Genomic DNA, 27,693 nt, shown 5'->3' with positions numbered 1-27,693 from the left:
CTCCCCAGAGTGGCTCAATGATATTGAGGTCAGGAGACTGAGATGGCCACTCCAGAACCTTCACTTTATTCTGCTGTTGCCAATGACAGGACGACTTGACCTTGTGTTTTGGATCATTGTCATGTTGGAATGTCCAAATACGTCCCATGCGCAGCATCCTGGCTGATGAATGCAAATGTTCCTCCAATATTTTTTTATAACATACTGCCATCAATTTTGACCAAATTTCCTGTGCCTTTGTAGCTCACAAATCCCCAAAACATCAGCAATCCACCTCCATGTTTTACAGTAGGAATGGTGTACCTTTCATCGTAGGCCTTGTTGACTCCTCTCCAAATGAAGCGTTTATGGTTGTGGCCAAAAAGCTCAATTTTGGTCTCATCACTCCAAATGATTTTGTGCCAGAAGGTTTGAGGGTTGTCTCTGTGCTATTTGGCATATTGTAAGTGGGATACTTTGTGGCATTTGCGTAGTAATGGCTTTCTTCTGGTGACTCGACCATGCAGCCCATCTTTCTTCAAGTGCCTCCTTATTGTGCATCTTGAAACAGCCACACCACATGTTTTCAGAGAGGCCTGTATTTCACCTGAAATTATTTGTGGGTTTTTCTTTGCATCCCAAACTATTTTCCTGGCAGTTGTGGCTAAAATTTTAGTTGGTCTACCTAACCGTGGTTTGGTTTTGAAAGAACGCTTCATTTTCCACTTCTTGATTAGAGTTTGACCACTGCTGATTGGCATTCTCCAGTCCTTGGGTATCTTTTTATATCCCTTTCCCGTTTTATACAGTTCAACTGCCTTTTCCCGCAGATCCTTGGACAATTCTTTTGATTTCCCCATGACTCAGAATCCAGAAACGTCAGTGCAGCACTGGATGAAAAATGCAAGGGTCTGTCAGGAGTCCAGAAACTCATTGACCTTTTATACACACGCACTAATTACAAGCAAACAGATCACAGGTGAGGATGGTTACCTTTAATAGCCATTCACACCCCTTTGTGTCAACTTGTGTGCATGTTATCAGGCCAAAATTACCAGGGTATGTAAACTTTTGATCAGGGTCATTTGGGTAGTTTTTGTATTCATTATGATTTAAAAAGAGTAAGCACAGTTGATTGATAATAAATGGCTTCAGCAAACACTAACCATAAGTAAAAGTAGAGTTTTTGTGTTATCATTCATATTCTCTGAAAATGGCCAAGAAATCATAAATTCGGCCAGGGTATGTAAACTTATGAGCACAACTGTAGTTGTCTTTGAAATTATAACTAGCACCTGTTTAAAAAATACATATAGCAGGACTTGTTTTTCAGTAATATGCAGTATCTCACAAAAGTGAGTACACCCCTCACATTTTTGTAAATATTTTATCATAGCTTTTCATGTGACAACACTGAAGAAATTACACTTTGCTACAATGTAAAGTAGAGAGTGTACAGCTTGTATAAAGGTGTAAATGTTCTGTCCTCTCAAAATAACTCAACACATTAATGTATAAACCGATGGCAAAAAAGTACGTACACCCGTAAGTTAAAATGTCCAAATTGGGCCCAAAGTGTCAATATTTTGTGTGGCCACTATTATTTTCCAGCACTGCCTTAACCCTCTTGGGCATGGAGTTCACCAGAGCTTCACAGGTTGCCACTGGCGTCCTCTTCCACCCCTCTATGACAACATCAGGGAGCTGGTGGATGTTAGTGACCTTACGCTCCTCCACCTTTCCTTTTGAGGATGCCCCACAGATGCTCAATAGGGTTTAGGTCTGGAGACATGCTTGGCCAATCCATCACCTTTACCCTCAGCTTCTTTAGCAAGGCAATGGTCATCTTGGAGGTGTGTTTGGGGTTGTTCTCATGTTTGAATACTGCCCCGTGGTCCAGTCTCCAAAGGGAAAGGATCATGCTCTCCTTCAGTATGTCACAGTACATGTTGGCATTCATGGTCCCCTCAATGAACTGTAGCTCCCTAGTGCCGACAGCACTCATGTAGCCCAAAACTATGACACTCTTACCACTATGCTTGACTGTAGGCAAGACACACTTGTCTTTGTACACCTCACCTGGTTGCCACCACACACGCTTGAAACCCTCTGAACCAAATAAGTTTATCTTGGTCTCATCAGACCACAGGACATGGTTCCAGTAATCCATGTCCTTAGTTAGCTTGTCTTCAGAAAACTGTTTGCGGGCTTTCTTGTGCATTATCTTTAGAAGAGGCCTCCTTCTGGGATGACAGCCATGCAGACCAATTTGATGCAGTGTGCGGCGTATGGTCTGAGCAATGACAGACTGACCCCCCCTTCAACTTCTGCAGAAATGCTGGCAACACTCATTCATCTATTTCCCAAAGACAACCTCCGGATATGACACTGAGCACGTGCACTCAACTTCTTTGGTTGACCATGGCGTGGCCTGTTCTGACTGGAACCTGTCCTCTTAAATCACTGTATGGTCTTGGCCACTGTGCTGCAGTGCAGTTTCAGGGTTTCAGCAATCTTCTTATAGCCTAGGCCATCTTTATGTAGAGCAACATTTTTTTTTTTTTTTTAGATCCTCAGAGAATTCTTTGCCATGAGGTGCCATGTTAAACTTCCAGTAACCAGTATGAGAGAGTGAGATCGATGACACCAAATTTAACACACCTTCTCCCCATTCACACCTGAGACCTTGTAACACTAACCAGTCACATGACACCAGGGAGGGAAAATGGCTAATTGGGCCCGATTTGGACATTTTAACTTAGGAGTGTTACCAGCGGTTTAGACATTGATGGCTGTGTGTTGAGTTATTTTGAGGGGACAGCAAATTTACACTGTTATGCAACCTGTACACTTACTACTTTACATTGTAGCAACGTGTAATTTCATTTCGTGTTTCGTGTTGTCACATGGAAAGATATAATAAAATATTTACAAAAATGTGAGGGGTGTACTCACTTTTGTGAGATATTGTATATTCACATTTTATTTTTGCCTTGTTGCAAAGAGTAAAACAGTCCAGTGGGTGGTGAGTCAAATATTCTCTTCAAGAGATACCAGAGCCACTGCTATCTGACACTTCTGGGTCTGTTGGATAGAATGTCCCCTGCCACCCACTGTGGTTCCTCCCACTGACTGCTATGTCACTACAGTGGTGCCAGTATCTCTTAATGAAAACAGGATTTAACTTACCAACTGCCAGACAAGTAAGTACAGTATCAATTTTGTTTTCAAGTTGACCGTTTTAAAATTTTTGCAACAAGGCAACAGGGTTACATAAACCGGATTTGCTAGTTTATGATACCTTAATGGTATCCACGCTTTTGTTGTATTGCATATGTTGTGATAACTGGTCAATGTAAAGCATCATACACACAATGAGAATATTGGACGAATGATCATCTGGTTCTTTTTGCATGCTAGTCTCATTTTGAAAACCAATAGATTACTATAGTTCAGAAAATTCTTGTACAATGGAATACAACTTCGGAAGCGATGTAATGTGTTGTATTGTATTGTAATGTATTCTTTCGTTTTCAAGCATGCGTGCTCTTGGTCTTTCAATTTTTTTTTGGAAGCATACTGTACTATAATGAAAATTGTTCATTCTGGTATCGTACAAGAAAAATGTTCTTGTTTGTCCCGTCAAATAATTTCACAATAACTGACATTATCGGCTCTCGAAAGCTGTGTACTAACAATCAGATTATAGTAAGATCTCTTTGAAAGTGTGTACTAGGCACTAGGGATGAGCCGAACACCCCCCGGTTCGGTTCGCACCAGAACCTTCGAACGGTCCAAAAATTTCTACGAACTTTAGAACCCTATTAAAGTCTATGGGACTCGAACGTTCAAAATCAAAAGTGCTAATTTTAAAGGCCAATATGCAAGGTATGCAACAGACAACACCAGCAATAAGGGGTATCTTCAGGTGTATACTGTGCTGGAGGCACATAACACCCACTTTAACTCCTGCAGATGCCTGTATTAGAGCACACCAGCAATAAAGGGTAGATACAGGTGTATACTGTGCTGGAGACACACAACACCCACTTTAACTCCTGCAGATGCCTGAGAAAAGAACACTGTCCCTGCCTATCTTGCTCTTTCCTGCACACCAGAACACACTACACAAGGCCGCTGCACTGGCGGCCTTATATAGTGTGGAGCGTGTACTAAACCCCCTGAGCTGTAATTGGCCACAGGCATCCTTACTTAGAGTCACTAAGTAAAGTAGAGACAAAAGTCAAGGTCATCAGCAGAAAATATGGATACAATGAAATCAGGGCACAGTCCAGGTCAATCACTGGATAACAGAACATGGTTCAGGTCACAGGTCACAGCTGACTACCACTTAACAATTCTCCTTACTTGTTCTACACCAATGCTGGTGGCATAATTTTAATAAAACATGAATAGAGTACAGAATCATCATTCTAAATACTAACACCAATTACAATTAAAAGTTGGTTTTGTAGCAGCAATACTTTTATTGTTAACTTGATTTATGTAATGCACTGAGTTCAGTGCAGGAGGAATGGTATGTGGGACGCACACCATCCGCACTGTATCTTCCGTGGATACCTATCAATTGGAAATATCCAATGTGACCTTCCATAACTAGAGGGTCCACACTCTGGGCTGGGTAAGAGTACATCCTGATTTTTCTGTTGGTGATTTCACAAGGTGGAGGATTCCCCTGCGGATCTGTTTGCACAAGCACTCTTTGATTGATGTCTCTTGTCTACTTATTTACATCTGTTTCTTCATTCAGCGCTTGTTGCTGGACAGACTTTCATGATTATTTTTTATGACTATTTGTGTTTTTGATATCCATTGAGATTTGAGTGCAACCTTTTTTTCATTTTTACTGTTTTGTTGTGTTATATCCCACAATATTTGTTGTAGCTGTTTCACATTCATATATTTAACACAAGCACAGTATTGTTTTTTTGCTCTTTTTGATCAATCCATGTAATGCCAGTTGTCTGTTTCTGTGATATTAATCCTTTAATTGTTTTTGTATCTCTTATTGTAGATTCTAATTGCTCATATTTCAAGTTCTTTACTACTGGAGAAAATGCGTACATATTTCAACGTGTTACACACAAAGGTGAGTTAATTTTTGCACCTTTTTTCTCGTTCATAGGAGGGTATCCCCTCCAAATAAAATGAGGTCACTCTGGCTCTTGCTCTCCTGTTGCTGAATACAAACAAGTAGGGACCCCTTTCACACCAGGGCATTTTGCAGGCGCTATAGCATTAGAAATAGCGCCTGCAATCCGCCCTAAAAAAGCTGCACCATTGTCTGTAGTGTGAAAGCCCGAGGGCTTTCACACTGCAGCGCTGGCAGGACGTCAGGGAAAATTCCTGCCAGCAGCATCTTTGGAGCAGTGAAGGAGCGGTGTGTTTACCGTTCCTCCACCGCTGCTCCCCATTGAAATCAATGGGCAGCTCTGTAATACCGCCGGCAAAACGCCGCTGTTGCGGCGTATTGCTGGCGGTTTTAACCCTTTCTCGGCCGCTAGCGGGGGGTAAGAGCGCCCCGCTAGTGGCCGAAATGCGCCACAAATCTGGCAGTAAAACGCCGCTAAAAAAAGCAGCGTTTTACCACCGATTCTATGGGTGGTGTGGTGTGAAAGGGGTCTAAATGGGGAAAGTCATTGAAAAAACTTTTTGCCTTGCCCCTTTACACCTCACAGTTGTAATTTTCCAGAGAAAATCGAAAGCCTCGTACACACAATCGGACTTTCCGACGGGAAATCGTTCGATGACAGGCTGTTGGCGGTAAATCCGACCGTTTGTATGCTCCATCGGACAATTGTTGTTGGATTTTCCGCATACAAATGTTGGATGGCAGGCTTTAAAATTTTCCGTGGACAAATGTCTGTTGTTGGATTTTCCAAGTGTGTGTACACAAGTCCGTTGGAAAAAAGTCCAAAATACAAACACGCATGCTCGTAAGGATGAGCCAAAAATGGTCGGTCTTGTAAACTAGCGTTTGTAATGGAGAATTCACATTCGTGACATGGCAAATTATGAAATCTCGAAATACAGCGCACATTCTCTTCTTCTTTAATAGGATAATAAGGAAGCTGCTTTGCTGGTGATACTGATGGAGTTATTGCAAACAAATTTTCAAAGGCTTTTATTTTTCTAGTGATATCAATAATATTATTATGCTTTTTTATTATTATTATTTGGGAAAGTTATCACAACACCGTTATTCTGTAGTTTTTAAGATCAAAAATACAACTATGTTGGTGTCCCTTGTCAATATTACATTGTATTTTTTTTTAAATGTAACTGCCAACTCCCAAACTGTCATTTGAAGTAAAACACATAGCCAAGTATTATTCTCCAATTTTTTTATTTATAAAATATAACAAATCAAATCATTATTATTCAACCAAACAATAAAATAAAAGTCTCATGCATGTGTCCTGCGTCTTAATATAGGGGTAAACAATGGCAAGAGTTGGCCAAAGCAGGGGTCTGTCATCCGGAGATAATTCCGAAAAACATCTGGATTATTCTCCTGGATCTCCCGCAGCAAAGGCATATGGCATAATTTGTCACGAATAATAAAGCAACCAATTTTTGGTCCAAGAAATCCTCCTCCTCCTGTTCCCAGACTGGTCAAAGCAATAACTCCATGGCCAAAAATAAATAACATGTTATTTCCTCCGATTCTGCCACATGGCTGGTTGATGAACGGCCGTTCAAAAATGAACTGAAAAGCGCAAACTGAAAAGCACGAGCTAAAAAGCGCAAATTTAAAAGTGGGAAATGAAAAGCACAAAATGAAAAGCGTGAATCAAAACTCACCAAACTTCTACTAACACGAAATTAGCAGAAGGAGCCCAGTATTTGTTGACGAACAATTCATTGCCGTTTGTATGCAAGACAAGTTTGGGCCAACGCCCTTCGGACGAAAGTGCACGGTTTTGTTGGCCAACAATCCGATCATGTGTCTGAGGCTTTAGAGTGTACTAGATGATTATAATAAATCAGTCCTTCCAATTTAAAATTGAATGACCAAAAAAACGGCTATATCTTATGGCTGGAAAAAGGTAAAAATCTGCAGGAAAGTTTGTTAACCCCCCTGGCATTATTCCCGAGTCTGGCTCGGGTGGAATTTTTTTACCAAACGCGGTAACCCCGAGCCAGACTCGGGACCGCATCACTGGATCCAGGAGGATGTTTACTTACCTTCTCCCCTGGATCCAGAGATGTCCCCGCGCTGTACGAGCGAGCCGTGTCTCGCTCGATTTATCACTGAGCCCATCACGGGGACAGAGATCGGCGCCAAATTCAAAAAGTGAAACACTCACTAAACATACAGTATAATGTAATCTTACAGATTACATTGTTGTATGTAATAATTTCACATCCCCTTTGTCCCTAGTGGTCTGCCCAGTGTCCTGCATGCAATTTTATATAATAAAAATGGTTCTTTATGCCTGGAAACTGGAGATTGTCCATAGCAACCAAAACTGTCCCTTTACATCAAAAATGATTTTAGACCAGCTAGAAAACAGCAATAATAAATTGCAATCACTCTCAGAATTGAGCTATAGCGATTTGTGGGGAGATCCGTCATCAAATATTGAAAAGTAATGACGGTGACAATTCTACAACTGAGCAAATTTCAGTGTTTTTGATTTGATTGCATTATTGAATAATTTTTATTATTGTTATATTATTATTTGGTATAATTATTTATTATATTATAATTTATGATTTCATTTTTCAAACTTTATCATACCCGGGATGATTGATGACAGATTTAAGTGAGTTATTGCTAAGAATTACAGGCCTACAATATAAAACGCCAAATTTTCATGCAGAATAATTGTACCGCTTTTAGCACCTAAAATCCGAAATAATCGTACCGCCAGGGAGGTTAATAACCCTGTAATGTGAATGTAACATTCTGATTGTTTTTTCCTCAACAAACATTGAGTTATACTGTAATGTAATCTCAGAAGTCATTTGTAATCTTTTTAACTATGCAGCTTTAATTAATCAAATAACTGGTGATCCTAAAATGAAGGGCCTTGTCTAGGCTTTCTCACCTTGTCACATGTACCCCTAGTGGAAACTAATAATAGCCATGCCAACATTCATTGAGCAGGTATGGTCATTAGTTGCCACTTAGTTGGAAGCCAGAGAAATAATGTACAGCTGAGCAAGTGACTATAGACAGGGAGTGACTAAAAAGGCTGGAGAAGATAAAAGAAATGGCCTTTTGCTTCAGGGGAATTTTTTTTTTAATTTTTATTTTAGGTTGATAGGACCTTTCTTTTTACTTTTGGGATGCTCATGGTGCAGTTTCTACCTGTAACGGGACATCTGTTCACAATACACCACAGCATAGTTTGGAAGTAAACAAAAAGTGCAAGAACAGTGTGCACAGTAATTGACAGCAACAAAAACCAATGTCTCCCGATGCTGTGTCTAAGCCAATGAGGAGGGGGAGAACCTCTGCTCTCGTGCACATCTCTGGATGGGGGGGGGGGGGGGGGGCTGCTTGCAGAAGTTTTTTTATCTTAATGCATAGAATGCATTAAGGTTAAAAACAAAAACTTCTCCCTTTGCAACGTACTGGAAATGTCATCACATTTACTAAGCTCTGGAGAAGATACCTTTGCAGAGTTCACTTGCAACATAAAACCCAAATCACCTTTAGTAAATCAGCCCCTACATGTAGCAACATAATTTATACATACATGTGTATTCTGGTCCAGTTTTAGAATTGCCATACAAAACCTTTTGCATAGAGGAAATTTGACCGTTTTTAAATAAAGTATTGTTTTGTTGATTAAAGTCTGTTTCGCCTACTTGGCCAGCTTTCTCCATAGTTGCATTGGGGTTGATTTACTAAAGGCAAATAGAGTGTGCACTTTGCAAAGTTATTAAATGAGGTAAAGCTTCACTTTTCAAAAAATACCCAATCATGTGCGAGAAAAAAAATGCATTTTTGCTTGCACATGATTTGGATGATCAGCAGAGCTTCTGCTCATTAACCTCCCTGGCGGTATGATTATTTCGGATTTTAGGTGCTAAAAGCGGTACCATTATTTTGCATGAAAATTTGGCGTTTTATATTGTAGTCCTGCAATTCTTAGGAATAACTCACTTAAATCTGTCCAAACCAGAGTCTAGCAGACATCCCGGGTATGATAAAGTTTGAAAAATGAAATCATAAATTATAATATAATAAATAATTATAAATAATTGTACCAAATAATAATATAACAATAATAAAAATTATTCAATAATGTAATCAAATCAAAAACACTGATTTTTGCTCAGTTGCAGAATTGTCACTGTCATTACTTTTCAGTATTTGATGACGGATCTCCCCACAAATCGTTATCGCTCAATTCTGCGAGTGATTCCAATTTATTATCGCTGTTTTCTAGCTGGTCTAAAACCATTTTTGATGTAAAGGGACAGTATTGGTGGCTATGGACAATCTCCAGTTTCCAGGCATAAAGAACAGTTTTTATTACATAAAACTGCATGCAGGACACTGGGCAGACCACTAGGGACAACGGGGATGTGAAATATTTACATACAGCAATGTAATCTGTAAGATTACATTATACTGTATGTTTACTGTTTGTTTTACTTTTTGAATTTGTCGCCGATCTCTGTCCCCGTGCGTCGCAACGCTCGCAGGGCACGGAGATTGGCGATGTGATGCATCGAGCGAGACACGGCTCGCTCGTACAGCGGGGAGACAACGCTGGATCCGAGGGAGAAGGTGAGTAAACGTCCTCCTGGATCCAGCGATGCAGTCCCGAGTCTGGCTCGGGGATACCGCTTTTGGTATGAAAATTCCACCCCGAGCCAGACTCGGGAATACCGTCAGGGGGGTTAACCAAGTTCTGGATCAACTACACTTTCAGAGTGCAACCACACTTTGCAAGGTGCACAGTCCATTTACCTTTAGTAAATCAAACCCATGGACTGTTCACTTTGCAGGAGAATTTGTCCCAGAGCTTAGTGAATGTGGTTCAATTTCACCTTGCAAAGAGTACAGGCATACCCCACTTTTAAGTACACAGTGGGGTTTATTTACTAAAGCTGGAAAGTGCAAAATCAGGCTCACTCAGCTTCCAGGTTTTATTACCAAAGCTTAATTGAACAAGCTGGGGTTAGAAGCTCATTGGTTTTTATGTAGCGGTGAGCCTGATTTTGCACTTTTCAGCTTTAGTAAATAAACCCCATTGTGTTCTTAAAAGTGGAGTATGCCTGTAGCAAATCATGTGTAAGGAAAATTTTTAAAAAAAAAGTACTTTTTGCTTTTTGGTTGAATGATGGAATTCAGTGGAGCTTCACCTCATGAAGCAAACAACCTATTTGACTTTAGTAAATCAACCCTGATGCCTTCAGGCCCTTAAACAAAGGATAATATTCAAAATGGTAAAGCATTTCAGTCCTTTACACACTTGTAATTGAATACATTTATCATTTGGAAAAGATGTTTTATAACTGCTCATTACTTACACACAAAACAATTATTTGAATTGATGTTCTGTTAAAATATTTCTAGCATCAGCCAGCAAGCTGTTCTTTGGCCACTGGGTCAAAATACACCCACATGAATGCACTTTATAGGGACAAAATAGTATACATTTCTAGCTGTGAACTGCAAACAGTAATTCAGTTTGCAGTCCTCATCACATAGGTGCCTAATATTTTTAATTAAAAGCAGATACATCCACACTCTAATGTGCCCTGCAGTATTTTGCGAGAGAGAAGCATGGGTACCCTCCACCCAGAGCCCAGCCAGAAACAATCTCCTGTAATAGTCACATTACTGCCACATCAACAGCATAATTAAAGAGGAACGCCACTCCCCTGGTCATGTTTTTTCCAATGTTTTCTTACTTTATGCTCAATAAACATATTCCCCCACCCAAGGCTTCTCATAGAAATCATGGGGCCCTATACAGCTATCCTGACTGGGCCCTCCAACCCAACCTACAATCCACCCATGCAGCGAAACAGCGACACTGCCTTTACCCCCCTAAACCCTGAAAAAAAAAAAAAAACAGTCCCACTTCCTGGGCCCCTCTGTTGAAATTATGGGGCCAGGAAAATTTTATTTAAGCCCTGGTTAAGTAGGAGCGAGAGTGTGGTCTAGTAAAATCCATGTATTCATTCAGGAAGAAATGAACAATAAAGTTGTCCTGGGTCCCCCTATTTAGCTGATAAGGTCTGGGCCCAGTACAACAGGACCAGTTGTACTGCCTTATCAGCAACCCTGCCCCCACCCAGCAAATCTAGTATTGATCTGCCACTTGTCAGGTCCCACGCTGCCATCTTCTTTCCTCAAACATTATTAGGAGCCGATTGACTCTTGAGGTTCTTGTAGCCAGCCTCCGATGTGGAGCAAGGTCTGCCCATTCCTCCCCCATCACTGTCAGGAGCAGGAGGGCGGGGGGAGCAAAACAAAAAGTAAATACACAAAAAATGTCTGATACAATGAGGTAAACTGTTTTTGTTTCATTAAGGCCCACTTTAAGGTTCTTAGAAGGCACAAATATAAAACAAAAATCCTTGCACTTTGACCAGGGGTAGGTGGGATTGGGAACATGATAAATAGAAATTGAGTGGAATAAAGAGCTATTGTTACCTGGATTCTAATGTACAACAGTTATATTGATTCCTTGGTGCTGTAAATATGTGTATTTATGTGTATAAAAACTCATGTCTAGTCATTTACAGATAGCCTTGATTTTTCTGCTTTCCTTCTTGCCATTCACCAATATGTTCCTCTCATAGATATGAATATCACAGCAGCTGTTCTCTCTCTGCTGAGCATAACTCTGATGGTAATGGGATCAATCTGCATAACAATGGTTTTAAGCAAAGGTGTGGAATTCCTCCTTAAGCCGGCATCATTCTTCTTCATTCTTTCTGGTAAGCAAAGTTTATAGACTGTTTGTTGCTCAGAGCATTTCAAAGAATCAGTACACCCAAAGCTTATATTTCTCTTATTAGTAGACTATGCTGAAATGATTCAAACACTGATTAAATACAATGCCTTGAAAAAGTATTCATACCCCTTGAAATCTTCCACATTTTGTCAAAAACTTAAATGTATTTTATTGGGACTTTATGTGATAGACCAACACAAAGTGGCACATAATTGTGAAGTGGAAGGAATATAATAAATGATTTTAATTTTTTTTTTACAAATAAATATGTGAAAAGTGTGGAGTACATTTGTATTCAGCCCTCCTGAGTCAATACTTTGTAGAACCAGCTTTCACTGCAATTACAGCTGCAAGTCTTTTTGGGGATGTCTCTACCAGCTTTGTACACCTAGAGAGTGACATTTTTTCCCATTCTTTTTTGAAAAATATCTCAAGCTCTGTCAGATTGGATGGAGAACATCTGTGAACAGCAATTTTCAAGTCTTGCCACAGATTCTCAATTGGATTTAGGTCTGAACTTTGACTGGGTCATTCTAACACATGGATATGTTTTGATCTAAACCATTCCATTGTAGCTCTGGCTGTATGTTTAGGGTCGTTGTCCTGATGAAAGGTGAGCCTCCGCCCCAGTCTCAAGTCTTTTGCAGACAGGTATCAGACCGGTGAGTCCGCATGGGCAGAGGGTGGTCTCCCTTACGTATCCGACTCGCGGCCCCTGGTAGAGAGGACAGGTAGCACGGGAGTACAGAGTGGTATGAGAGCCTGGTAATGAGGGTCCTGATGCTGGAAGTAGGGAAACTTCAGACAGAAATATGGTAGACAGGAACACAGGCAACAGGTGCTGAACAGGAGTGGAGCAGGCAAGTCCGGGTACAGGTCAGGTTCAGCAACGGGCGGGCAGCGAGGTACAATGGAGTAGGCAAAAGCAGAGTCAGTCAGGCCAAGGTCAGATGCAGGCAGAAATCCGGGAAGTCCGAGGGGCAAGCCGAGTCGTAAGGAGATCAGAATACAGATATGGGTACAGGAGCAAGATCACGGGAAGCTGATGATCAGGCAGCACCGAGCAAGGGGTGCTGCAGAACTAAATAGCCTGATTGGCACCAAACAGTGTGCATGTGTGTGCGCCAATGCGCACAGGCACGCACATCCGCATGCACGCACGCTGGACACCGGTGCGTGTACCGGCGCCCATAGGAGCATGCAGACAAGTGTCCACCGGAACACGCACGCTATTGCACACACGTGCACCATCATGCACACGCGCACGCATCCGCGTACCAGCGTGCACACCAGGGTCAGCCAGAATATGCACACCAGTGCCCACAGGACGCATCGGCCAGCAAGTCGTCCAGCCAGGTAACCTCTCTGACAACAGGTTTCCTTCTAAGATTGACATGAATTTGGCTCCATCCATCTTCCCATCAACTCTGACCAGATTCCCTGTCCCTGCATCCCCACATGATACTGTCACCACCATGTTTCACAGTGGGGATAGTGTATTCAGGGTGATATGCAGTGTTAGTTTTCTGCCACACATAGCGTTTTGCTTTTAGGCCAAAAAGTTCAATTTTGGTCTCATCTGACCAGAGCACCTTCTTCCACATGTTTGCTGTGTCCCCTGCATGGTTTCTCGAAAACTGCAAATGGGACTTCCTTTGGCCTTCTTTCAACAATGGATTTATTTTTGCCACTTTTCCATAAACGCCAGATTTGTGGAGTGCATGACTAATAGTTGTCCTGTGGACAGATTCTCCCACCTGACCTATGGATCTCTGCATCTCCTCCAGAGTTACCATGGGCCACTTGGCTGCTTCTCTGATTAATGCTCTCCTTTCCCGGTTCTCAGTTTAGTTGGACGGCCATGTCTTGGTAGCTTTGCAGTTGTGCCATACTCTTTGCATTTTCGGATGATGGATTGAACAGTGCTCCATGAGATGTTCAAAGCGCGAGATTCTTTTATAATCTAACCCTGCTTTAAACGTTTACACAACTTTAACCCTCACCTGTCTGGTGTGCTTCTGTGCCTTTGTGATGCTGTTTGTTGACTAAGGTTCCCCAAAAAACCTCTGAGGGCTTCACAGAACAGCTGTATTTATACTGAGATTCAATTATTTACTAATTTGGTGTCTTCTGAAGGCAATTGGTTCCATTAGATTTTAGTTAGGGGTATCAGAGTAAAGGGGGCTGAATACACACAGACACTACACTTTTCAGATATTTATTTGTAATACATTTTGAAAACCATTTATCATTTTCCTTCCACTTCACCATTGTGTGCCACTTTGTGCTGGTTTATTAGATAAAATCCCAATAAAATACGTTTACATTTTTGCTTGTAACATGGCAAAATGTGGAACATTTCAAGGGGTGTGAATACTTTTTCAAGGCACTGTATACCTCTAAGCCCTTGTACACACGGTCAGACATTCCGACGGAAAATGTCCGATCGGACCGTGTTGTCGGATAATCTGACTGTGTGTGTGTGGGCTCCATCGGACTTTTTCCATCGGAATGTCCGACCAACAAAGTTTGAGAGCTGGATATAAAATTTTCTGACAACATGATCTGATCGTTTGTAGAGAATTCCGATCGGACAAAGTGCTACACATGCTCAGATCAAATTACGAGACCAAAGCTATTGGCTACTAGCCACAACATAGTACCATCACAACAAATGAACGTCATCACGTTCTGAACGATCGACCGTGTGTATGCAACACTGGTTTCAGACAAAATCCGTCAGAAAAAATCAGATGGATTTTGTTGTCGGAATGTCCGACCGTGTGTACAAGGGCTAGTAGATTCAAGTTGGTACATTTCCACACAGAATTTCTCATCTCTACCCTATCTACACACATACCCTAGAGTCTCATTCCTTCTACTACTACAAGTGGGGTCTCACCAAGCTTACATAATTCTTGCCTAGGAAAGAATTGCGTAAGTGGGAGAAGGGCAGAAAGAGGTACTCGCTCCCCAAAAACATAAAAAGACATTCAAAATGTTGGGGAAGGAGATTAGTGTTTCTTTCACTATAAAGTGAAGGTCTGTTTTCGGGAGCTCATCTTAACTGAACTAAATGTAAAAAATGCAGGCCAAATAAAAAACCCCCAGCAAGAATTTTTTTGTAATGCATTCAGATATTTTAATGCAAATTGGGAAAACAATTTGTGATCGCAAAGTACTAATCATCTGTATATTTAAAATGGAAGATTCCGTTTATTGTGCATGCAATGCATTTGAACATAAAAAGGTCAATATTAAAAGTTGATGGCAGATCAGATACTGTATCTCTCACCTCTCATTATTTTTGAGTCTTCTATGTAAACATTTTTTGGATGGATAGCATCTTATAATATAAAGGTAGCCAGGTTCATTAGATTAGTATTTCTCAAACAGGGTTCCTAAAACGTTTTTAGAGACTTTTTTTGTGTTGCGTACAATGCTCTGGCACTGACGTCATGCAGCAGAGCCAGCATCATGGGATTAGTGGAGCCTCTACACTCAGAGAGGTTACCACTGATACCAATGATCTTTTTAGTTGTTTGTAAGGGGGCATTTATCCCAATGACCACCCATGTAAGGGGCATTCTGTTTTTTGTTTTTTTTTTCACCCCAAGTGTAATGAGACATCATTTTCTCTGATTACAAATATGGGAGGTCCTTCTTTCTCGGATCACCCAAAGTAAGGGGACACTTACATGGGCGTCCGCAGAACTTTTTTTAGGGGGGGGGCATAATTTTAGGGTCACTCATGCACAGCCCCTTTTCAACAATGTCATTATCACATTATCATGGTCAGAGTCTGCAGACAGAGTACAGTCCTTAGGATAAGTAATGGATAATGGCCAACAGGCCCTCTTACCAGACCCAGCAAAACTACAGCAGTGATCCCTCCGGCTGGACGATCGCTCACTCTTGGTTCCCCCCGGGGGCGACTTTGGTCAGTAGTTTAGTATGTCATTACCCTGGTAGTGGCTCAGCCTTTTTCTCCCTGGTGGCGCTGGGCAGTGTGGCTCTCTCACTGGTGGCGCTGGGCAGTGTGGCTCTCTCTCTGGTGTCGCTGGGCAGTATGGCTCTCTCTCTGGTGGTGCTGGGTAGTGTGGCTCTCTCTCTGGTGGCGCTGGGCAGTGTGGCTCTTTCTCTGGTGGCGCTGGGCAGTCTGGCTCTCTCTCTGGTTGCGCTGGGCAGTGTGGCTCTCTCTCTGGTTTCCGCCCAGCACACTCCTTATTCTTTGTCCTGTAGCTCTCTCCCTCAGCTTTTATCCAGGCTGCGGTCTCTCAATCTCTCTCTTGATAAAGCTGTAGTCTCCTCCCTGTGGAAAATGGGGCCGCCAATCTTTGGGACTACATGTCTCATGATGCTCTCCTCTCCTAGTCTCCTGCGATTGGCCCTCAGTTATGGCCAGTAGGGAAGGAGCGGGCAGGAAGCTAGGCGGGAACCTGGTGAGAGCCACCATCTCTTCTCCCTGACAGGAGAAAGGAGGAACGAGCGGGGGAAACCTCTGACAGCCCGCAGCCCGCCTGTCACAATGCCGCAGACTTCTGTGCTGGACTGAGCAGGGAAAAGAGCCAAAGTCCCACTACACTGATGGGGGGCTTGGTAGCACCTTGATGGTGTCACCTCACTGGCGGGTGGCACCCGGGTGAGGGCTGCCCGCACCCCGATAGCAACGCAACTCTGCTGAATTTAAGATCCAATCCCTGATTCCAGGGGGGGGCACTTGACCTCCCTTGCCCCTACCTGCGGACGCCCCCATGGACACTTACTCACTAAACAGTAATAAAAGAAAGCCCCACCTTGACCATTAATGTAAGATGACATTTCTCAACTGACCCCTAATTGAAAGGAATACTACAATTTATACAGCTTTCTTTTCACCATTTTATTATAAGTTTTTTTTTTTTGCAATTATTATTTAAAATCATGTTATCATTCAGATCAGGAGGTAATGCATGCTGGGTTTCAAATATGCTAGGTGCCCCACATTCCTTTTCCTTTGTTGTATTATTATAACTACATCTTACTGACCACTCTAATATACAGTGAGATGTATATAAAATTCATCATATATATATGACGCCTGAAAAAATTATTTCAAGTGTACCCCCAAGGTTAAAGGTGTGAGAGACTGCATTCAAATATTCTTATACAATCCATCCAGTTTTCACACGATTGGGTAAGTATTCTCCAAGTTCATGACTACAGCAGACTCTGTGGACAATTGTGTTCAGGAGGAAAAAATCGTAGGCTATGATGGATATCCATTACTGATCAGTAAAATAAAGAGTCTACAGTATCTCACAAAAGTGTGTACAACTCTCTTTTTTTCTAAATATTTTATTATATCTTTTCATGTGACAACTCTGAAGAAATGACACTTTGCTACAATGTAAAGTAGTAAGTGTACAGCTTGTCTAACTGTGTAAATTTGCTGTCCCCTCAAAATAACTCAACACATAGCCATTCATGTCTAAACTGCTGGCAACAAAAGTGAGTACACCCCTTAGTGAAAATGTCCAAATTGGGCCCAAAGTGTCAATATTTTGTGTGACCACCATTATTTTTCAAGCACTACCTTAACCCTTTCGGGCATGGAGTTCACCAGAGCTTCACAGGTTGCCACTTGAGTCCTCTTCCACTCCTCCATGATGACATCATGGAGCTGATGGATGTTAGAGACCTTGCGCTTCTCCACCTTCCGTTTGAGGATGCCCCACAGATGCTCAATAGAGTTTAGGTCTGGAAACCTGCTTGACCAGTCTATAACCTTTACCCTCAGCTTCTTAGCCTCTGCAAGGCAGTGGTCATCTTGGAGGTGTGTTTGAGGTTGTTATGTTGGCATACTGCCCTGTGGTCCAGTCTCTAAAGGGAGGGGATCATGTTCTACTTTAGAATGTCACAGAACATGTTGGCTTTCATGGGTTCCCTTGAAATCGGTAGCTCCCCAGTGCCGGCAGCACTCATGCAGCCCCAGAACATGACAATCCCACCACCGTGCTTGACTGTAAGCAAGACACACTTGTCTTTGTAATCCTCATCTGGTTTCTGCCACACATGGTTCCAGTAAACCATGTCCCTATTCTTTCTTGTGAATCATCTTTAGAAGAGGCTTCCTTCTGGGACAACAGCCATGCAGACCAATTTGATGCAGTGTGCGGCATATGGTCTGAGCCCTGACAGGCTGACCCCCCTCCTCTTCAACCTCTGCAGCCATGCTGGCTGCACTCATACGTTTATTTCTCAAAGACAACCTCTGCATATGATGCAGAGCACGTGCACTCCACTTCTTTGGTCGACCATGGCAAGGCCTGTACTGAGTGGAACCTGTCCTGCTAAACCGCTGTATGGTCTTGACCGTTGTGCTGCAGCTTAGTTTCAGGGTCTTGGCAATCTTTTTATAGCCTAGGCCATCTTTATGTAGAGCAACAATTCTTTTTTTATCAGATCTTCAGAAAGTTCTTTGATGCCAGGTGCCATGTTGAACCTCCAGTGACCAGTATGAGCGACTGACAGTGATAATACCAAATTTAACACACCTTTTCCCCATTCATTGATATATTAAACGTGCGGCGCTAAAAAAGAAAGATTAAATAACTATATAACTAACTATATAACATATGTAGCACAAATACAATAGGTAACTAGAAAATATATCCAGTGATACAAAGGTAATTAATAAATGTCCAAAAAATAAGTAAAGTGCACATGCTCTGTGTATTGCATAAAAATCCTTCTTCATGCAGAAGATATATAAGATATGCAGATATCTTCATGCAGTGTGCATCCATCCTCCCCCAGATGTACCCTCACCTTAAAGTGGTTGTAAACCCTTACAAACCACTTTGACCTACAGGTAAGCCTAGATTAAGGCTTACCTGTAGGTCCAAGAAATATCTCCTAAACCTACACGGTTTAGGAGATATTTGCCGAAAGACAGGCATGCGCCGTAGACAGCGGCGTGCAGGCGCACTGAGCGTGCCGCTGTCATCAGCGATATGCCATGAGTGGCGGCTCCCGTGCGCATGCGCGGGAGTGACGTCATTGCGGCTTCGTCGAATGACAGCGGCAGAGCAGCGAGACCCACTGACCCATAGTAATCCATTATGCTTTACCTTTGAAGGGATTTAAAGAGGAAGTAAACTCATCAGGGTTTACTTTCTCTTTAAGAGCTTTATATAAAAGCCTGTAGTAAATATTATCAGCTTGAAAAATCCTCCTGTGATTCCTCTTTACTGTGGTGGCAAATTTTGGCTTAAATGCTGATACAAGGATCACTCCTTCCTCCTGATTAAAGTGCAGATCAAAAGCCACTGCTTCCTCCGGAAACAATAGAGGTTTGCAATAGTGAGATCATGTTTTTAAAACAGGTTTATTGCAACTTAAATTCCACATATATTTACACTCACATTTTCATGATAAAAACACGCCTTGGTATACTTATAGACAGAGAGGTGATAACATCACCTGGAGGCCAAATCTGCGGCCCTGGTTCCCGGCATTCACCCCGTCCTAAGCCTGTGCTGCAAGAGACTCCTTGCTTTCTTCCACATCAACAGTTGGTCAATCTCGTGACTTCCTCTGGGAATTGTCAGAGACACTAGGATCACACTAGGCAGAACAGGGAAATGCCTTGTTTACATAGGCATCTCCCCATTCTGCCTCTCAGTGACATGATCGTGGGACACCAGTGGGCATTGACTCCACAGGACCCACGGGCACAGTCACTCTGTACACGACGGGCGTGTGCATGCCCTGCCGGCGTCCACCCTACATCACTTAATATTGCGTCATTTACTACTGATTTCTGAATGCGCCACTTTCTATTGACCTCTGAACTCTTCATTGCCTACTACTGAACTCTGCATTGCCTACTACTGAACTCTGCATCACTTAATATTGACCTCTGAATTTTACATCACTTACTATTGACCTCTGAATTCTGCATCACTTAATATTGACCTCTGAACACTAGATCACTTACTATTGACCTCAGAACTCTCCATCACCTACTACTGTACTCTGCGTCACTTACTACTGACCTGTGAACTCTGCATCACCTACTACTGTACTCTGCGTCACTTACTACTGACCTGTGAACTCTGCATCACCTACTACTGTACTCTGCGTCACTTACTACTGACCTGTGAACTCTGCATCACTTACTACTAAACTCTGCATCCCTTTTAGGCATGGCCAATATTCAGCACAATAAAAACCCCACCCAACTTTTGCTGCGGCATGCCTTGCTGATCTCTGAACTCTGCCTCAATTACTACTGACCTCTGAACTCCGTCTCACTGATCCTCTGTTCTTTGCTTTTATTTTAACCATGGCCAATATTCAGCATAATAAAACCCACACCCAATTGGGCCACACATTCTTTTTCTTGCCCAGAAGGGCCCAATTTAGGATCCTGGACACAGGGCCCCTTATTTTCTACATTCTTTTATCATAACTCTATATTTTAAAGTGGGATAGAATGGTACATGTTTCAGTGCAGGGTGCTGTATCCCACATCCTTCTTCCCCATCCTGGTTGTTGTTGGGGGGGGGCACAGTATGACATATTCATCCTGGGCACTGAATGACCTTATCCCGGCATTGGGTGACACCATTAAGTAGGAAGTGATATCCGACCATGACTGTGTCTACCCCATCCGTGATAGCACATGAATCGGTGCACCAGCAGCGACCACATCATTTACAGGGGCCATTTTGTGGTGCGCACTGTGACCATGCGCTGCCAGTCCCAAAATTTGCTAGTTGCTTGAAAGTTGTTAATGGCACTACTATTGCCATTATATGCAGCGTAATATGGGGGAAAAAAATATTAGACTGATCTCTATTGTTCTCCTGAGATAGTAACAGTAATTGAATAACTGCAGTGTAGGCTGTTTCTGGATATGTCTGCATAGTGAATATACATGCAGGCTAGGGTGATACAAGAGTACTGCCTTCCAGAAAAGATTATTGGATCACACCTGTAAATCTGCATTTGATCTAATGCTAATGCCTAGTTTAACTTTCACTGTGGGCTTGTTCTGAGCCGCTCCTATTTTTACAGTGGCTTCTGTCCTCTAAGGGTTTTCCTTGGTATTAGTGTTGCAAAGGAAGATTGTCACTTTTACATAAAAACAATAAAAAGCTTTAGATGCATTACATTAAAGCTGAATTCCATGAAATCAGCTAAATACCCATATGAAATCAATACAGTATTAGTGAACTCTCTTATCTGTCAAAGGAACTGTAAGGCCTCCTGCAAATGGGCAGAAAAAATGCTGCTTTTAGAAACAATTTTATTTATTTTTTTTGTTATGAATCTGAAGACAGCTTGCACGCATAACACCCTCGTATGCATGTAAATTTAATTCTAGTGGCTAGAACAAACAGCAAGTGGGCATTAATGCACATGTATGCATGTAAAATTTCCCCAAATTGAGCATTTTACACACCGGATTTTTCCTGGCAGCTCCTGGCAGAAAAATCCAGCATAAATGGGATTATTTTAATACGTCTATCTGCATGCCAGCCTAATTCTGTCAGGTCACTTTAAGGCCTCAAGCACACTGGACGTTTTTACAGCTGCTTCTAGGGGAATCTAGTGGGTTTTTTTTTTCCTGCCTTTAAACTCCCCTCCATGTTAGCCTATGTGTCCATGCACACATACACATTTAGCAGTGTTAAATGGCAGGAGCTTTTAAAGGCTTTTAGAGGCAGGAAAAAAAAATGCCAGTGCATCCAGGAGCAGAGTTTAGGTGGAAAAAATGATTGAAGCTACAGAAAGCAGCTAGAAGCTGCTAAGGGCCCTTTCACACTGAGGCGCTTTGCAGGAGCAAAAGTGCTAAAAATAGCACATGCAAAGCGCCCTGAAAGAGCCGCTCAGTGCACTCCAATGGGAAAGCCCTGAGGACTTTCACACTGGAGCGGTGCGCTTGCAGGACGGTTAAAAAAGTCCTGCAAGCCGCATCTTTGGAGCGCTGTAGGAGCAGTTTATTTACCGATCCTAAAGCACCCCTTCCCACTGAAAACAATGGGGCAGCGCTCCAAACCCACCCGCAAAGCACCGCTCTAGTGGCGCTTTACGGGCTGTTTTAACCCTTTTTCGGCCGTTAGCGGGGGTTAAAACTGCCGCACTAGCGGCCGATCAGCGCCACTAAAATGACGGTAAAGTGCCGCTAAATATAGCTCCACTTTACCGCCAGCGCGCTGAGCGCCCCAGTGTGAAAGAAAGGGGCCTTAATGAGCCCAAACGCTAGTGCTTGAGTGTTAATTCATTTCAACGGCCAGAATAAATTATTTATTCTGGCCAATCAAATTAATTAACGCTCAAGGGCTTGACATCTGTAAAAGCTCCTAAAAGCTTGTAAAAGCTTTAGATACTTTAACAAGTGTCAGGAATTTTTCTGCAAAAACACTGCTGTCCTCTGTACATGAGGCCTTACAATACATATACTTCTGCCTATCAGCTAGGAAGAGACACCATGGGGGTTATTTACGAATAAAGATGGCCTTGCAGTTCGCCCGGCAGTCGGTTCACGGCAAACTTTGCTCGTTCGCGATTCGCCAAACTGGCAGACTTCTGGCGCTGTTCACGGCGGACATATGCGTTTACATTGTGAAGAACTTTGACCCATGACACATCCATCATGGGGTACAGGACAGCCAATTGAGACATTTCAGCACATGGACATGCCCCCAACTTATAAATAGACCTGATCTGGCGACCATTTTACATTCTGTCTTTTGTCAGTGTAGGGAAAGGACGCTGTTTGGAGCAGGGACAGTCAGTCTAATTACTATCTATTACTATTAGGTCCACAAAAATCATTTTAAGGACTGGTATAGGTGTACAATATATAGGGTTGTAATACACGTATAATATACTTTCTTTCAAAATATAGAAAGCATATTATACTGCACTGCTGTGCTGCTGAGCTGAGTGCTGACCGATTCTGGAGCTGTCTTTTCTCAGTGTAGGGAGGGACAGTTTGGTGTTTGGAGCAGGGACAGTCTGCAATTCACTAGCTACTAGCTAGCTACTACTAGGTCCGCAAAGGTCCTTTTAAGGACTGGTATAGGTGTACAGTATATAGGGTTGTAATAAACGTATAATATACTTTCTTTCAAATATAGAAAGCATAATATAGTGCACTGCATGCAGTGCTGCTGACTGATTCTGCAGCTGTCATTTCTCAGTGTAGGGAGGTACAGTTTGGTGTTTGGAGCAGGGACAGTCTGCAGTTCACTAGCTACTAGCTAGCTACTACTAGGTCCACAAAGGTCCTTTTAAGGACTGGTATAGGTGTACAGTATATAGGGTTGTAATACACGTATAATATACTTTCTTTCAAATATAGAAAGCATATTATAGTGCACTGCATGCAGTGCTGCTGACCGATTCTGCAGCTGTCTTTTCTCATTGTAGGGAGGGACAGTTTGGTGTTTGGAGCAGGGACAGTCTGCAATTCACTAGCTACTAGCTAGCTACTACTAGGTCCACAAAGGTCCTTTTAAGGACTGGTATAGGTGTACTATTTGGTGTGCAGTATATAGGGGTGTAATACACGTATAAAATACTTTCAAATATAGAAAGCATAGTATAGTGCATTTCCACTGTGCAGCATTGTGACTGCTGAGCGGTTCTGCAGCGATACTACAAAGAGTGACAAACGCAATTAGAAAAAAGTATTATAACTGGTGTGATAGACCAGTGGCCCCCCAAAACGACAGAATGAAGCGGGGTGTTATATACCTTCTTCCACATATACTGCACTTCTCTAGAGACTTTTGTCACAGGGTCATTTAGAAAATGACAGGCAGAGGAAGAGGCAGGCCCTTCCGCAGGGGTGGTAGGGGTAGGGCAGGAGCAACCGGCTTGAGCTAAAGTGGGAAATTGCAGAAGGTGCTGGTGTCAGTGCTCTCTATCACGGTGCTGGTGTGGTGTCACTGCTCTCTATCACGGTGCTGGTGTCAGTGCTCTCTATCTCGGTGCTGGTGTCAGTGCTCTCTATCTCGGTGCTGGTATGGTGCCAGTGCTCTCCATCTCGGTGCTGGTGTCAGTGCTCTCTATCTCGGTGCTGGTGTCAGTGCTCTCTATCACGGTGCTGGTGTCAGTGCTCTCCATCTCGGTGCTGGAGTCAGTGCTCTCTATCACGGTGTTGGTGCCAGTGCTCTCTATCTCGGTGCTGGTGTCAGTGCTCTCTATCTCGGTGCTGGTGTCAGTGCTCTCTATCTCGGTGCTGGTGTCAGTGCTCTATATCTCGGTGCTGGTGTCAGTGCTGTCTATCACGGTGCTGGTTCCAGTGCTCTCTATCTCAGTGCTGGTGTCAGTGCTCTCTATCTCGGTGCTGGTGTCAGTGCTCTCTATCTTGATGCTGGTGTCAGTGCTCTCTATCACGGTGCTGGTGTCAGTGCTCTCTATCACGGTGCTGGTGTAAGTGTTCTATCTCAGTGCTGGTGTCAGTGAGGGAGATAGCAGCGGAGAAGCCAATCAGCAGGCAGTGCCAGCACCATGGCTGAGGATCAGCACTGGACTGGCACCTCCGGACCACCGAAGTGGAGCCCTGCATAGGTGGGGGTAAGGGCCAGGCAGAAGGAGGGGTCAGGGGCTCAAGCACAGGTTGGCACACTGGCACAGGACTGTGCTGCCCTGACTGTGGCACTGATCATCTCCTGCACCCCCTTCATAGCCTTGCCTGACCTTGCCTCTCCTCCATGGCCTTCATGCGCTCCTGAATTGTCAAAATTTCACAGATAAAAAAAGAATGCTTGTCGTTGTCGATCCCAGATTCACTTAATACTTTTGTTTTGTCAGTGTCCATGTTGTGGGACTATGTGTGCACAGCTAGTAAGTATTTTGTGGCTGAAAATATGACCTGGAGGTTTTTAAGGTTCGTCTGCCATTAAAGTCAATGGGGTCCGCCGCGAACCGTCACGTTCGCGGTTCGCGTTTGCGAAACGTCCCGTCGGAAGTTCGTCCATCACTATTTACGAAAGGCAAATCCATTTTGCACTAAAAGTGCACTTGGAAGTGCAGTCGCTCTACATCTAAAGAGTAGATCTAAAATGAGGGGAAGCTCTGCTGATTTTACCATCCAATCATGTGCAAGCTAAAATGCTGTTTTTTATTTTTATTGCAGTGCAAAGTGGATTTGCCTTTAGTAAATAACCCCCATATTCTCTGTTGAAGTGTTTGTAAAGGCTAAAGGTTTTTTTTTGCTTTGTTTTTTTACCTTAATGCATTCTCCGTATTAAAGTAAAAAACCTTTTAGGTGCAGCTCCCCCTCCCCCAACTAGTTACCTAAGCCCAATCTCGGCCCAGCACTGAGCCCGAGAGCAGCAGCGCTGCTCTTTCTCTTCCTCCTTGCTGGATTCATTGAGAGTAGTGGGAGCCATTGAATCCCGCTACTGTCAATCAAATCCAGTGACAAGGGAGTGGGGCGGAGGTGGGGCCAAGCCTCACTCTGTGTTTCAACAGATGCACACAATGCGGCTCATGAGCAAGCCTGCATGAGTACCCCCCAGCAAGTGGCTTCCTATTGGGGGTACTCAAAGGCAAGAGGAGCCAGGCAGGGGATTCCAGAAGAGGAGGATCCGGGCTGCTCTGTGCAAACACATTGCACAGAGCAGGTAAGTATAAAATGTTTGTTATTTATTAAAAAAAATAAATAAACAGACTTTAATATCACTTTAAATTAAAGGTTGCTAAAGTGGGAGAAAAAACTGTTCCCAGTAAAGGAGATAATAAAACGTATCTCTCCCACTGCTTATGTCCCAAGCACTGTCTAAAGACTCTTCAGAAAATGACACTTCCAGAAGTTCCAATCCCTTGGTCTCCCACCACTCCCAGTGGTCAATCTTGCCACTCCTAACATTCTCTACATTTATTGGCACAGGCAGCGGGAGGGGAACTTATTCTTTACAGGGAACTACTTGGATTTTAGCAGGGCTTATTTGCTCCTAATGCAGCCCCCTCTCCATTGGTCTGAGCACTGCTGTACAAGTTATAACAGGACGTTAATATCAAGACAGATTCAGGTACTCTGCTATATAAAGCAATATACAACAACATTACATTTTCTTTAATATTTGGCTGTAGTTCAGTTTTAAAAGGCCAACATAAGGGATTGTAAATCACAGGACTTTGGTTCACATATTTCACTGTACACAGACGCATTCTATGCTAGTCATAGGTCAGATGAGTTTTATGAAAGCCCTTGTTAATTCCTTCTTATGATTTTTCTCCACAGGTGTGTTTGTCATGGTCACCATGGTAGTATTTCGTCAGGCAGTCATTTTGCTCATGGCAAGTAATCAGAACATACATCTACAATATGAATACTCATGGTCTTTAGCATGCGCAGCAGCAGCAGGAACCATCTTGGTATTTGGAGGAATATGTTGCTTGTTTTTGGTACTGCCATCTCTGCCCAAGAAACCTTGGGAATACTGCATGAAGAAGGGAAGCAGTTCTTAAAAAAAAAAAAGTGCAGACCGTTGGCGCTTAATTTTCTAGCCAGTCAACTGGAGACCGATCAAACATGGCCGGGCTCTCAACACTGAAGTCCTTTGCAAAATGAGGACAATTTGTTTACGTCATTGTCATTTTATGCACCTGATCCAGATTTACAGTCAGTATTTAGACTTTACAAGTTGTGGCGATTCTTGCAAAGGAATAAGCTTTGATATATGGACAACCTATTTATATCCTATTTTGGACCGGATGTTTTTTCCCTTTTGTAAATAAGCTTTGTAGCATCCAGAACTCTGTTAATGTGTTTTACTGGGGTTGGGGAGGGCCACTGTATAGAAAAAAAAAATGTTATCTTGGTGTTATATTATATTGTGCTATTAAAGGTTATTTTTATTCTGGTGAGTGTTTGCATTGAACGTGCAAAAAAAAATATTTCATGCATTGGCATTGTAACTTTTGAATCACAAATACTGTGAAAATCCATTATGGAAAGCTGACCAAGGATGCTGTTTGCAATGGATGTTATGAGCCAATTTGTATGGAAATCACAAGAAAAAAAGTATGATTTTGTGGACTGGCTACGCATTGTGCATGTCAAGTGCATAGATTGTGGGTTTATAAGCAACAAAAGTACCTCTTTTAAATGTTAAAAACAATTTGATGACCCCAAATTCAATTCTATTTAATTCTCTTTTACAGTTGTCTTCATTGCATATATAAGATATTTTGAACCCAACAACTAAAAAAATCTGAAAAAAAGGTTAATTAAATGGTACATTAACCTAAAAAATCAACACGAGGCAAAACTATAAGCCCCCAACATACCTATGCCAAAACTTGAAGTGTATTTCAGAAATTAAAGTTAATTATGTTGAGTTCTCTTTTATGGTTTTCTTCATTAAATATACAAATTATTTTTATGCAACAATTGGAAAAGCAGAAGCAAAATTCTTAAAGCTGAACTCCATGCAAACAGATAAGAACACAAATGGAATACAAATATAGGAGTTTTTTTAACTGCCAAATGATTTACATTTCTATACATCCAGCTCTGAGTTCTTCAGTCAATTCTGAAGGTAATGGCTGGGCTATGTAGCACAGCACACTCATGTCTATCAGAGTAGAATTGACTGAAAAACTCATCTCTGTCTTGCCTGCATTTTCCTGCTTACCTACCATTATACCCCTTGTTGGCACCTGAGCACCGCATCACAATTGACCAACTTATTATGCTACTTTTCCCTGAGCGCTGATGTACAGGGGACGGAAACGGCTGATACCAGGCCAAATT

At 42.5% G+C, this 27,693-nt stretch overlaps 1 protein-coding gene across 1 annotated transcript in view; it reads left to right on the top strand.

Annotated features, from left to right (window-relative positions):
- Positions 1-27,277, top strand: part of CACNG6 (calcium voltage-gated channel auxiliary subunit gamma 6) — a 176,499-nt gene extending 149,222 nt beyond the window's left edge. Inside the window, exons 2-4 of the mRNA XM_077457417.1 lie at positions 5,015-5,089; positions 11,776-11,913; positions 26,179-27,277. Of these exons, the coding sequence (XP_077313543.1) occupies positions 5,015-5,089; positions 11,776-11,913; positions 26,179-26,405 (440 nt within the window). The 3' untranslated portion in view covers positions 26,406-27,277. The remainder of the gene's footprint in view (positions 1-5,014; positions 5,090-11,775; positions 11,914-26,178) is intronic.
- The last annotated feature ends 416 nt before the right edge of the window (positions 27,278-27,693 follow it).

The sequence above is a fragment of the Lithobates pipiens genome, unplaced genomic scaffold (genome assembly GCF_037356315.1).
Source record: "Lithobates pipiens isolate NorthernLeopardFrog02 unplaced genomic scaffold, aLitPip1_a1.2 Scaffold_27, whole genome shotgun sequence".
NCBI lineage: Eukaryota > Metazoa > Chordata > Amphibia > Anura > Ranidae > Lithobates > Lithobates pipiens.
Note: the sequence above shows the minus strand (reverse complement) of the source record. Positions and strands in the feature narration are given on the sequence as shown.